The 12,801-nt window shown below is 39.7% G+C and overlaps 1 protein-coding gene across 2 annotated transcripts in view; it reads right to left on the minus strand.

The window, feature by feature from the left end:
- RELN (reelin) overlaps positions 1-12,801 on the minus strand; it is a 306,374-nt gene that overhangs the window by 152,372 nt on the left and 141,201 nt on the right. For both annotated transcript variants that reach the window (XM_069801790.1, XM_069801791.1), the window contains exons 7-8: positions 8,978-9,074; positions 3,567-3,618 (exon numbers count right to left, since the gene is read on the minus strand). In XM_069801790.1, the coding sequence (XP_069657891.1) occupies positions 3,567-3,618; positions 8,978-9,074 (149 nt within the window). The remainder of the gene's footprint in view (positions 1-3,566; positions 3,619-8,977; positions 9,075-12,801) is intronic.

A 12,801-nucleotide genomic window follows, 5' to 3' on the forward strand; every position in this document is an offset into this window, starting at 1 on the left:
TGTTTGAAGACTTATTCCCTCTCAGAAGATAAAAGAAAGCTCTTCCCCCCTAAATCAATTTTGGTTTAATATAAAATAGTAGGGGAGTTAGATTCTTTAGAAAACGGGAGGAGCAGAGAATTGCTAATTTGCTCTAGTAATGACAGAGGATCTTTGTGATAATGGCATAAAAGTTAAAGGGAAAGCATTTTTAAAGCAGGATCCTGCCTTACAAACATTATGTATTTATCCAGTACAGGATACTGTCAAAATCATTCTGTTCTCAGAGGAGTGCTGAAGAGTGGGAACTTTCCTTATCAAGTTATTCCCATTTTCAAATATTGTTTAACAGCCAGAAATGATCCAGAGATGTAAGGAGAGAGCTATGGAACAAATTTTTTCAAGGTAATGTAATATTTTCCATTAACAATTTTCATGTTGAGACACACACCGCTCCAAGGAGCACCTGTCCTGGAGGCCAGGCTGAGCGTTGGTACCGACCACAGCACCTTCAGCTTCAGCTTGGTGTTTGACTCAGAGGCGCTGCGGAGGAAGGAGGGATGGGAAGAGCCTGCCAATGCTGAACTGCCCACGCAGAGCATGTACAGCCCACATACACCACAGCCACAGGAGCATATGCTTGAAGAGGACACCCAAGGAACAATGCATGAGCAGAACTGCTTGCACACCTCATGCCATTGCTCCCTTAGAGCCTTTCCTCTTCTCCATATGGGATTTCATGGGTCTCTTTCCTCCTGTGTTTAGCTCAGTCACTAATCTCTCAGTACTATGAGTCACCTTCCATCACAGTGGCCTACGCGAATGACAGATCATGTTCATCCCTGGAGAAGTCCAGGGATGTAGCTAAGGGGAGAAGCCTGAGATTTGGAGTGAGAAATAGAGAATATTTCAGCTAATGAATCAGACTACCATTGTGTGGCAGCTGAGTCCCTAGGCTTTTACACAATATCCTGCAATCCCAAGCTGTTGAATTAGATGTTCTGGCCTGAGAGAGCCCAAAGGCATTTCTTTAAATAACTCAGTTAACAATCCCACTGAACATTAAGGAAACTGCTAGACTTTGTCCTTCACATGTCAGCGTTTGGTCTTGGAGAAATGTAGTCATGGATGATTAAGACATCTAAAGTAACTGAAATTTTCTGCACACTTGGGCAGAGAGTGCATGAATGTAAACATCATCCCAGCCCTGGACCAAAAGACAATGCCACCAGCTCCAAGTGAATGCTGAGTGGCAGAAAAGTTGCTCGCATTTGGAAAGGATACTGCACATTAATATTGTCCTATGTGCTGAACAGGCCTTACTAATTACCTTTTCATCCTAATTAACCCTTCATCTTAAGCGCACCTTTTCAACCCTGTTGTCCTTTAAAGGGCAAGACTACCAAATAGGTGGTACATGAAGGAAACTACACAGAATATCAACTAATGAAAAATTCACTAGGGTATTACCCTTCCTGACCACACAGTTTAAAAGGATCTGGGATTTATGGTGAACTCAGGACCATTTTTTTTGCTTCATTTCCCAGTCCTCATCTACTTACATACCTACAAATACAAAATTCCATCTGATAATTAGTGGTGAGAGAAATCAAAGGGTATGCACTTTAATGTGGCCAAAGCTATGTGATGAATTTAATATAAAGATACCCCCTAAAGATTACAGCTTAAGCTATTCCGTGTTCGATAGAAAGTGTTAAAAATTCTTTAAAAAAAAGGCAATTCCCTTGGATGCATTCCTAAATAGGGTTATGATTAAATCGGACATTTGGGAACAAGCTGGAAACTGGCAAATGCCTAGTTTAGATTTATGAGTTTAAAGCCAAGTATTGCTGAGGTCAGCAGCAGTCCCCTGACTCATGCCAGTTTTTATCAGTTACAAAGCCAATCTGCACTGTATTTCAAGCTCAACACAGGCACATAGGGAAATGTGATACATTTTGAACTTCAGGCTGAAATTTGATTTACTCAGATGTGCATTCACCCCCTCCTGCTCCATCATACGGGGGATTTTACTGGTTTCTACTGGTACACATTAAGGTGTTCTTACCATACATTCATGACAATCTAGTCATATGGGGTATTTCCTACTCAGCCTGTTCTTACACTTTTTTTTATTTGACCTCCCCCAGCTGATAGGTACAAAGGCTACTAATGAAATCTTAAGTCTAATTTTGGAACTTATGGGAGCCTGCACCTTTCTGCAGTTCACCTGCAGCAAACACCAGCCAACGAGCTGTGACAGCAAACATTTACCTACCAATCCATTCAGCTTATACTGCTGTTAACCACGCTGGGCCACTGTAAGAATAATCCATAGAAGATTTTTGTAAATTTTCCTGAAAAACAAAATTCCTCCATCATCGCAAAGTTGCAGCATTATAAAATTCACCTATCCTAGGGCACAGCCAAGGGCGAGCGGGCTTCTGCAGGTGAGCAATACGCCCTAACAGATCAAGTGAGCTGCTCCCCTTTCAATGGCTGAATGAAACTGCAGGGTAGCTCCAGGCTGGTTTTCACTGTAGGTGCCCAATATTTACGCAATAATTCAGTTTAGGAGTGGATACGTTCTTCCGGCTTTTTTAAAACAGTAATTCAAAATAAAAGAATAGATACCAATCCTTAGAACTACTAACATTGCAGTCAGTTGCAGGGTGACAGGTAATGATGACCTCAATAGTCAAATGAACAACTTCAGATAAAAACAAATTTAAATGACGTATTTCTGAGCCTTCTAGGATTTTGACTTTCAATCCATTAAAGAACCAAGCTGCTTCTCAAGCTACCTGATAGCTCTTAGATCCAGCTGAGATTTCCAGAATTTAATCACACATCTGCTGAGATACTTTTGGAGAACTACTATTTTAAAAATAGGAATATGATTTGGAAACACATATCCAGGGGTCCACAGAGGAAGCAGGCTACACTTCCTGCTTGCTTTTTTATTGAACCATTCATACCATAAAAACATTTTTCCTTCATATTTTGAACACTGAGGTATGAGTTAACAAATCAAATGTGTTCACAATTTGCCCTCAGCCCAAGCTACAACTTCTGCCATAATTTATAGCCACAGCTACACAGTGAAAATGTGCAATAACTTACAGCAGGTATTCTAAGTAATACAGTGTATAACCATGCTGTTGATAATATGAACAACAATATGAACCTATTCTGTTTGTACAGATGTGTTAAAAACAGCTCTACCCACCCATAACTTGGAACATAGCAAGGGTCTTAAATGTTAAAAAAGTTCATTTTTTAGAAACAGTAATCACACTTCAGAGAAAGAGCAAGAGATTATAAGGTTATCCAAAAAAACCCCCAAACCCAGACATGACTATGCCTCCCGTCATCAGAGTATCCACTGGAGTTTCTCCTTTTCAAAGTTTAGATTAGGAGCTCTAGATTAGGAGATGAATGAACGTGCTGCAGTTTTTAAAAGATTTTTTAATCCCTCATGTCAAGTGGAACATCAACCAGAAAGGTAAACCTGAACCTGAGAGCCATCTTCCTTTGCAGAAATGACTTTTTACACTTTCTCAGGTGAAAGAGTAAGCTAAACTTACCAAGGGAAAATTGAAGGACGGATGCAGTAGTTGTGTTAAGGCCAGTGGTGGTCTACAGGAAGAAAAGCAAATAGCAGAGAGGTTGTGTTAGATCACCAAAACAATACATTCATCACTTGTTCTTCTCTGAAAGCATGGAAACTCTCTGGATACCTAGATCTCCAGTGCATAAAACTATTCACTGCCAACGCTTTCAGGTTGAGTGATCATGGACATTTCTGTTATGTCATTTTGATTACTGATGTCTCATCATATGTCAAAGCTGGAATTTTTTTTCTTTCATCATATTAATGTCTACAAAGCAAGCACATTTACGTGAAACACTGGTGCTTGACCAGTATTTAGAAGATTGAAAAAATGAACCCTGTGGTTTATGGTCAGCTTAGCATAAATCTGTATATACAGTACGGTTTTAACTTTTCCCAGCACAGAACAAGAACAAAAATTACCATAAATAAATAACAAAAATAACATTAAGTAAACCTAAAATAATAAAACTAAATATTAAGAGGGAATAACAGAACCTAAGTCTTCAACAGCAAAGCAACAAAACCTTGGTGATACTGCGTAATATATACAATGAAATTTTGTAGTAGCATCTACACACTGTTGACATCCAACCAAGACATAGAAACAAGCAGAAAACACCAAGCAGCTCACTCCCTATTTAGCACACTACCCTTCTTTGAGGCCTTTCCTTCTCCCTTCTTTCAATGCCCCCATATTTTAGTAGTTCAAATTAGGACTGTTTTCCTGAAAATACTATAAGAAGCACTAGAGTGTTGTGAAGGACACCTATTTATTTTCAATTCCTTTTGAAAGTTGGACTTAAAGATATTGCTACATAACAAGCAAGGCAGAAGCACTGCTTAAAACCACTGCCTGATCTAATTATTTTGTCAAAGAGCTGAAAAATCATTGCAATGTTTAGCAAGTAGAAAGACCAACTGGAGGGTCACCCCAAAAAGAGGAGACTCAAAGTTTGGTTAATTCACTAGCAAAAGACCCAGCAAAGATATAATTTATCATTATAAGCAGAATTTAGAGGCTGCATTGAAGGAAAAATGTACAAGCTGAAAGACAATGGCAACTTTAGATCAAAAGAGAAAAATGGCATGACCTGGCCAGACAGTAAGTTTACACAGTCATAAAAGAAGTCATCTAACTGCCTGATCTAACAGCAAACACCTTAAATAAATTAATCTGATATTGTTGCCAGTGATACCTGCATCCTAGATTTCAAGACCTTGGAGTTGTCCTCCTATGTCAGACCCTACACACCAGTAATTCATGTCATTTCCCATGAAAGCAGAGACAGAACCTTTCATCGGATGTGCTCCTTGTGATCTGCATCCATGCACCACGTTATATCGTGAATGTGCCACCGAGAAGTCAAATTTCTGAGCAAATTCAGCCCCAGAAATAAGGTCCCAGGGCTAGCAGGCTTTGCCTACCAGAGCTCAGCTGGGAATCTGCATGGAGGCAGCTCCAGGCAGAGCACTCGGAGGACTTGAATGATCCTCCTTCTTTGCTTGTATGAGTGATGTAGAGGAAACTGAACAGTAGATAAGAATGAAAAAAAGTGGTAATCTGCAAAGTATAGATGAACATTTGAGCTCATGGACACTAAACTGTCATCTTCTAAAAAACCCAGCACCCAAGTAAAGATTAGACTCAATGACTTGGAAGAGGCTACATTCTTTCAAGCACCCATTAACTATGGCAGTACTACAAAGGCAATTTTATCAGCATTTTGTAATGATGAACAGTACAATTTCTGCATAATTTCCGAGTCACACAGTGAAAGCAGAGATTCTTCCATTATCAGGTATTCCTGGGCTCTTTAATTATCTACTACGCAGATAAACATCAAAACTGCTGAGAGAGATCTCTCTGACGACTGAAGTCCCTTATTGCCCTGTGCATCATTGCATGACACTGAACAAAAGCTAGTCCTAAATGCAGATATCTTCTGACTGTTATTTAGGACTCCACTGCCCCAGAACAAATGTTATCTCTCAGTCACTTGTATTGGCTTTTCTGTCTTTGGAGACTTTCAAAAGAATTTTCATATCTTTGCAAATGTATATTCAGAATGTATATTCAGAATGTATATTCAAATGTATATGATTAACAGATTCTAGGTGACAGCTCCCTCCATTCCATTCCATGTACTAACATCAACTTCTGGGTAGCTACATATTGAATCAGCTTGAATAGTGACTTCTGTTAAACTAATAGTCTTTTCCGTTTGCAAGTCAGTTTTAACCTGGATTCATTTTCTGGTGTGGTTTGCCATGCTGCCCACCAATGTTCATATGAATACCACCTCTTCCCCTGGCAGGATGGGACAGGTGGTGATACAGAAAAGCAAAAGGGACCGGACTTCTTCCAGTGCTGTCATGCACCTAGTTGATGTATTCATGAAATGATGCCTTTGAAAATAATGGATGGAGACCTGCATGAGTTGGCGTGGGGTTTTGGTGTGTTTTTTTTCTTTTCTACATACATATTACATACGGAGAGGAACTTCTCATAAATATTAAAGAATGGGATCTTCACTGAAATGCACTGAAGATTAGCTGATAACAAGACTACATGTGCTTTAGGAGGGTGTATGGAAATTTAGGAAATTTATCACAGCTATTAATGCTCTGTGAACTAAGACAGATTCAGCAGGACAGATTCCCAAGGCTTCACAATCATCTCAAACAGCAACTTTTAAAACTGCCTGAAAATTTGGCACTTTGGCACTATCTGTATGAGTGTATGTTTACTTAAAATACAGTTTTCCTCTCTTTGGAATATTCCTAACAGGTAATTCTAGTCCTTAAACAAAAATAGGGAAGCTGCATTTACAAAACTCCTTTAAAAAATACAGTCACATCCCCATTTAAGTCCATTCTGTAAAGATCAATTCAGTATTAGGTATCACACCTATCCTGCCAAATAATAAAGTACTTTCTGACTTGAGTTATGGGTACCTATTACATTAGTTTACATTCAATTAATTATGTTGTGCAAGTTCTAATTTGAAAATGAAACCCTTTTTCAGTGTTCAGTGGCTCATATCACCAAGAAATTAAATGTATCAGTTATCACAGAAGAGGCATTCGTGTAGACTTAAAAGAGACTATGTTGTGAATCATTTCAGTAATGCTTAAGAGAAAAGCATTAGACTTACTAAAAACTTTCTGCAAAGTTCTGCAAAGGACTACTGAGTTCAGGCAGTGCAGAGAGGCTGGTAGGGAGCCTTCAGTAGCTATTTTCCTTCACTTGCAACATCTCTGATGCTATACATCTTTCCAGGATTTTGCCAGTGGTAAATTCTCACCAACAGACATAGACAGTTGGTATGAAGAAAAACCTCTGCCTACAGTAACAGGTGGCTGCTGGGAGTCAGGAGAAGAGACGGACATCAAGGAAGCAAACCAGCAGCTGTCACAGCTGTTGATATAATATATTTTGCAAATTCAACTCTTCTTGACTAAGGATTTCAAAGCAATAATGTGGCACTAGGAGCCATGAACAGAAACAGAGATTTCAAGAGCCACTTCAAGCAGGGACAGAATAGGATTCAAATAGTAAGGGTGATTGATAGAATAAAAATGCAAAATAATTGGAGAAATGAAACAGGTTTTAAAATTTGTGACAGGAAAAGATATGTCATGAAATCGCTGAAACATGATTACAAATCAGAAACAAGTTGGTTCTAAGAAAATAGGGCTTTAAACCTATGTCCATACTAAAAAATAAAACTATCTCAGACCTCTGGCATGAACACCGTCCTGTGCTCATCCAAAATGTTAAGCCATTAGCATGTTCCTTCAGAAGGATTTGATTTTTCTGCAACGCTGCCATAATATTTATAAACACTTTCATTATTAGGCTGCTAACTGTTTATAAGCATAATGATTTTTTCAGCTGATTATTTAATCACACCACTTTGGCATCATAATAAATTTTTTCAAGTTCCTGATGCCATGGTAGTGCTATATTACCACATGGTAATACAGTCCAACACTGAATTTTGGAGCCAATTCGTGATTACTAAGGATAGTCTAAATTACATATCAGCAGGGAGAAGACAGCTAATTAATAACATTTCAAAACTCTCAGAGCTGGGACCCTGGGCTTGCTAAATGTCATAAATAGATTGTTTTTCAAGGAGTGCTACCTATGCTCAATACTACAACTAAAAATGAGTTTAAAAATTGGGAAAAATATCCCAGTGGTGTGACTTCATTTTTGCACAGAACATAAAACAATGCATCTCTTCTCAAGGCAGTTAATGAAGCATAGTACATTCAAATAGGACTCAAAGTAGCAGAGAAGCAATTTAGCATCCCTGTCAAGATTCCCCAGCTGGAGATGGCTGTGAGGGAAATGACTGAAATTCTCCTTTATCCGTAAAGCCTCTAAATTAGTTTTATATATGTTTATGACTTTCAGTCACTACACCAGCAATATCTGCATTGCATTTATGGAATTCTGGTCTCAGTTAAGGATGTAAAATTAACCCTGTTAAAAGAATTGTCAGTGTCTGAAATGAAGAAAAGATGCCTGGCCAAAAGCACTTCCATGTATGCTCTTCAAATAGCTCTAATCAGCCTCTCCCTCCACTCAGAAGACTGTTGAAAACATGAAAATTAACTTCGAATTACACAGGCTTTGAGCTGGCCTTTCAATTTCTCAGTTCTTTCCAAAACTCCCATTTTATGTACATCATTGTAGCTAGCTCCCCAGCTTTAGTGTGTGGGCATTGGATATATATCTTTCTATTCATTTTCCACACCCAGATGATCACAAGTTAACGCAAACTGCAGCATGTTGTTTCTTACAGCAATTTTATGACCAAACTACCCCCCAAAGAAATGAATTCTGTCCCCTTCATCATGACTCAGTTTGTTACATACACTTTCCTGAGACTGGCAGGTGCTTGCTCCAGGCTGCATTGAAGTCTGTAGGATGCATTGTTCACAAGTGATGTTTTACAACCAAATTAACATTTGTCAACAGCGACAAGAAAAAACAGGACACAGCTAATAAAATAAGAGAAGAAAAATGAACCTTGTCTCTATTTCATTGTTGGAAACAAAAAGAGAATGATGTCAGTTTGACAACACAGTTCTATTTCCTTGCCTGTCCAGTATTTTATAGATACTTTAAATAACTTGGATGCACACCGGATCAAAAGACTTTCCTTTGCAAGCTATTGCAATAACCTTTGGTTAGCATCTATAGTTTAAAACACTGGGGTGTTCCTGGGGTGCTCTCCTATGGCCCTATCACCTTGCCTAAGAGCCTCTCTGCTGAACAACACACTTTCAAAGCACACCAACATCTCTGCAGCTGACGCAGCCTCAATTCATAGCCTCCAGTCCCAGTCCCGGCAGATAAGCTTCACTTACCAGTTCTCTGGGACCATATGGCTCGCAGAAAGTGACGGCGCTGCCGTGCATTATCACACCGCACTGCTCTCCTACCTCACAGTTACTGCATTCAGACCTGTAGGAAGAACACACCATGTTCAAAATGGAAATCAGAAACTGTATGTTTGAGACAGTATTGGGCTTGTAAACTGTAAAATAAGACCGTTGTATCTTGGTGGTCAGACAAACTGGACTGTTTTGTTATCATGGTGCTGAACATAAACGTTGAGCAACTCTATGTATGATGTACTAGAGCTGCCTCTTGAGAAAGGCCCTTGCAAATAAGTACTTGCTCTCTGCAAACTGTCCCCCCTTCAAAAAGGAGTGTCCCTGCTCGTTGACTGCAAAACACCACACCATGGGAAACCAAGTGAACTCTTACATGTATAATTTATGCTGAAGTTACTCTTCTTCCAAAATCTTTACTGCACTTTTGATACAGCATTTGTAAACCCACCATCATGGAGTTACCATACAGAACAGGTCAGGAAAAGGGGTTAGGGCCAGTCCCCCTCCAGCCCACAGGGTTATTTACCCCAAAGGGCAGGCTTGAGGCTGCAGACACTACCCAAAACTGGGCACCAAGAGGCTCCTACAGCCCAGCTGCTGTAACACAGGTCTTGCTGCTGCTTTCTGTTTGTATTTGTCATATCCCATATTCCTAGAAACAGAGAGTTGCCACTCTGCTCACCTTTTAGGGGAAAAAAGTACGAAGAAAAACTCAGAGAGGCTGGGTAGTGCTGCTGAGCCAACTAATTGTACCTCTCCTAATATTTCTTAATTTAATATGAAGGACTTCGTGGGCAGCCTGAATGTAGAGCAGAGGGAAAGGGCCCTCTCTCTCACCTTTGAGTATCAGGGTATTGGTTCTTGGCATGAGCAGCAGATTTTAAAAAAATTTTGGAGATGCGCCCAGCTCCTGACAAACTGCCTGCGACAGGGCTGGCCAACATTGCTTTCAGGCATCCAAAGCTCAGCTTTAACACCAAACCTACAGGCAAACATTTGCTCCCCAAGCAACTCCATTGTAAGCAAGGGTGAACTCACTCCAAACCTTTTTATTTCTTGCTGATTTTTGTCTGTACTTTGATAACTGGTATTTTTAGAGCTTTAAGTGCAATGGACTTATGTAAGGGGTGTTCAGGCAGTTTTTTCTTTGGCTTCCCTCACACAGAGTGCCTCAGACTTGGCCACCCTTTCTGATGTACAATGTCACCAAAATAAACATTCTCATATACACAACCCAGATGTAGTTTAGTAGCATGCAAAGGTTTGGTCTTCTTGTCTTTTCATTCTCCAGCTAATTTCTGGATGGCAGATCTTACAGGAAATCAGATAGAAAGGAACAAATCCCAAGGAGATAGGGACTTGCTGTCAACATATGTGATAGAGCTTTCAATGATCATAGTTGATCATAGATATTGATACATACTATCAATGTATAGTTGATTCCTATACAAATTTCCTTGAGGTTTTTTTATCTCTTTTCCTAATTTATGTTGCCTTTTTGTTTTTCCATTAATAAGTGTTGTGTTAAACCTCTGCAAGTCTTTCTGTAAACTGCTGGGAGCAGGATTTTTCTATTCCTGAGTATCTGAAAATCATCAGCCCACCATGGTCCTGAACAGGGCAAATGAAATCTCCAGATGCACTGTGAGGAAGAGGCTGGTAGCATTGTCAGCTACCCCATGGGGCTGGGACAGCTCTTCCCTGCAGGGGCCACGCATGCAAAAGGTCTGAGCAAGGGAGGGAGGATGGACTACTCTGAACCCAGGTAGTGATTAGAAATAATGTTTAAATTAATCTTTAAAGTATGTGTTTAACTAAGTGGAGCTACCTCGTGGTCTGCTCCTGCAGCAGACTGGGGCTCCTCACCACTCCCCTGGCTTTCCAGGGCAGCAAAGTGTGGGTAACTTTTGGCAGAATGGGTTAACTCTGGGCTGCGTACAATACCCTGCACAATACCCTGCAGGTCTGTGAGTGCTAAGATCTGCTGAGCGAGAGATGTTATGTTTTCAGATGCATAGATGTGGTGAATAATTGATTGCACTTGTTATTTTGGGTCTCTTCGGTTGGTCCTGGGTGAATTCAGCACAGGACTGGCTTTCTTATGCCCAAGTCCATTACAGAAGTCAAAGATAAATGCCTTGTTCTTACTTTCCAAATCCCTCCTTTATTCTGAGATTTTATTAAAGGTCAGTTTCAGCTCCACTTCCCGAAACAAAGTCAGATGTAAAAAATCCTTGAGTTATGTACCTGTACGAGCATGTCCATAAAGTCATTCAGCATCTCACACTCATAGCATTTAGGATTTTGAATTTAAGCAGCAAAACTAAATCCTCTAATGAAGTAATGTAATTCCCATACACTTCAATGAGTTAATACTTACTTATAGAAGCCACAGTCAGCCCGTAATTTTATTTCTCAATATAAGGCAAGAAGAGAGCGTGTGAGTGAATGAAATTGTACTTTAAGACAAAGTACAGAAACAGAGTTCATGGAGGATGTGTTTTGTCGCTATCTAAATTTCACCTGATCCCTAAACTCTGATAACTGAAGAACAGAGGGACAGGAACTAGAAGAATACCTGGAATTCTGTAGGATTCTGGCTGTTTATGAGCATTATTTTCATTATCTGCCCCTATATTTTGGAGTTTTGTAGTGGAGCATGAGACTGAACTCTTGATATATGCAGGGAGAGACAGATATGGCAGGAAAACTTTGCCTATTAATACTAGGTAGGGACCACTTAGTTCCTTGTGAAAGGTCAGGCCACATAATCCAAGAGATATTTTAGTTTTGTAATTCTCATATTTCAATGAATACAAAGTGATTCAGCTGTTCTTCTATTCTACTTCTGTAATGTGGTCTACAAAATACTGTCTGGAAATCCAGAAACACTGTCCTTCTTAATACAGCTGTTTCATCATCACTCGTCTTTTCTAGAATGACGCCTCCCATAAAAAGTTGGATGGCTGCTGGTAATCCTGATTCAAACCTTTGTGCTCTCTTTGAAATGAGATGTGGTGAATAACTGAAATCTCTGACAATAAATTGCTCACTAGCTTGACAGGAATGCATGAAGATTAAGATAATTCATCTGCTGTTCCTTAGATGATCGTCATAGTATTGCATGTTTAGAAACGATCCAATTTGCTCCTCTCCTGGTGTAGACAGGAAGGTTAATTTCTTTTCCATTTATACAAACAGGAGACAGTTAATTGCCCTGGCTAGGTGCAGCTTTTTACGTTATCCTTCTCACCTGCCTGGTCTAAAATCTTAGCATGTTAAAATGACTTCAGCTTTCTCTTCACAGCTGGTACTCACTGCCACTGCTGACGTGTGTCATATTCATCTAGATGTCTTCTCTGCAGACCTGCCATCACTCTCATCTCTGGCTTAGAGAGTCCCACCTCTCTCTGCTATTGTTCTTCACTTTGCTGAAGGGGAAACATCTGCTGTTTCCTCATTCCTATTTGTCATCTCCTTTCCCTCTACAATACCTGAGTTTGTGGACGTTACATTGACTGATGTCTTTTGTGATGTCTGGACTATAAAGAAGATAAACATCTCAAGCTGCCAAGAAATTTTTAAACATAAATCTTTCTGAAGTTTAATCCCACAGTTGTAGTGCAATTTGGAAACCACTTTAGGACTTCTCTCTCCTGTCACAAAGCTTTCCTCCACCTCTTTGCCAGTGGAAATACCACTGTACCTCTTCATTTCTCATATGCCATGAAGAAGTGATGGAACCTCTTTCTTTCTGATTGATTTTTACATGCTCAGCTTTTCTTCATGTCATT

The sequence above is a fragment of the Haliaeetus albicilla genome, chromosome 14, assembly GCF_947461875.1.
Source record: "Haliaeetus albicilla chromosome 14, bHalAlb1.1, whole genome shotgun sequence".
NCBI lineage: Eukaryota > Metazoa > Chordata > Aves > Accipitriformes > Accipitridae > Haliaeetus > Haliaeetus albicilla.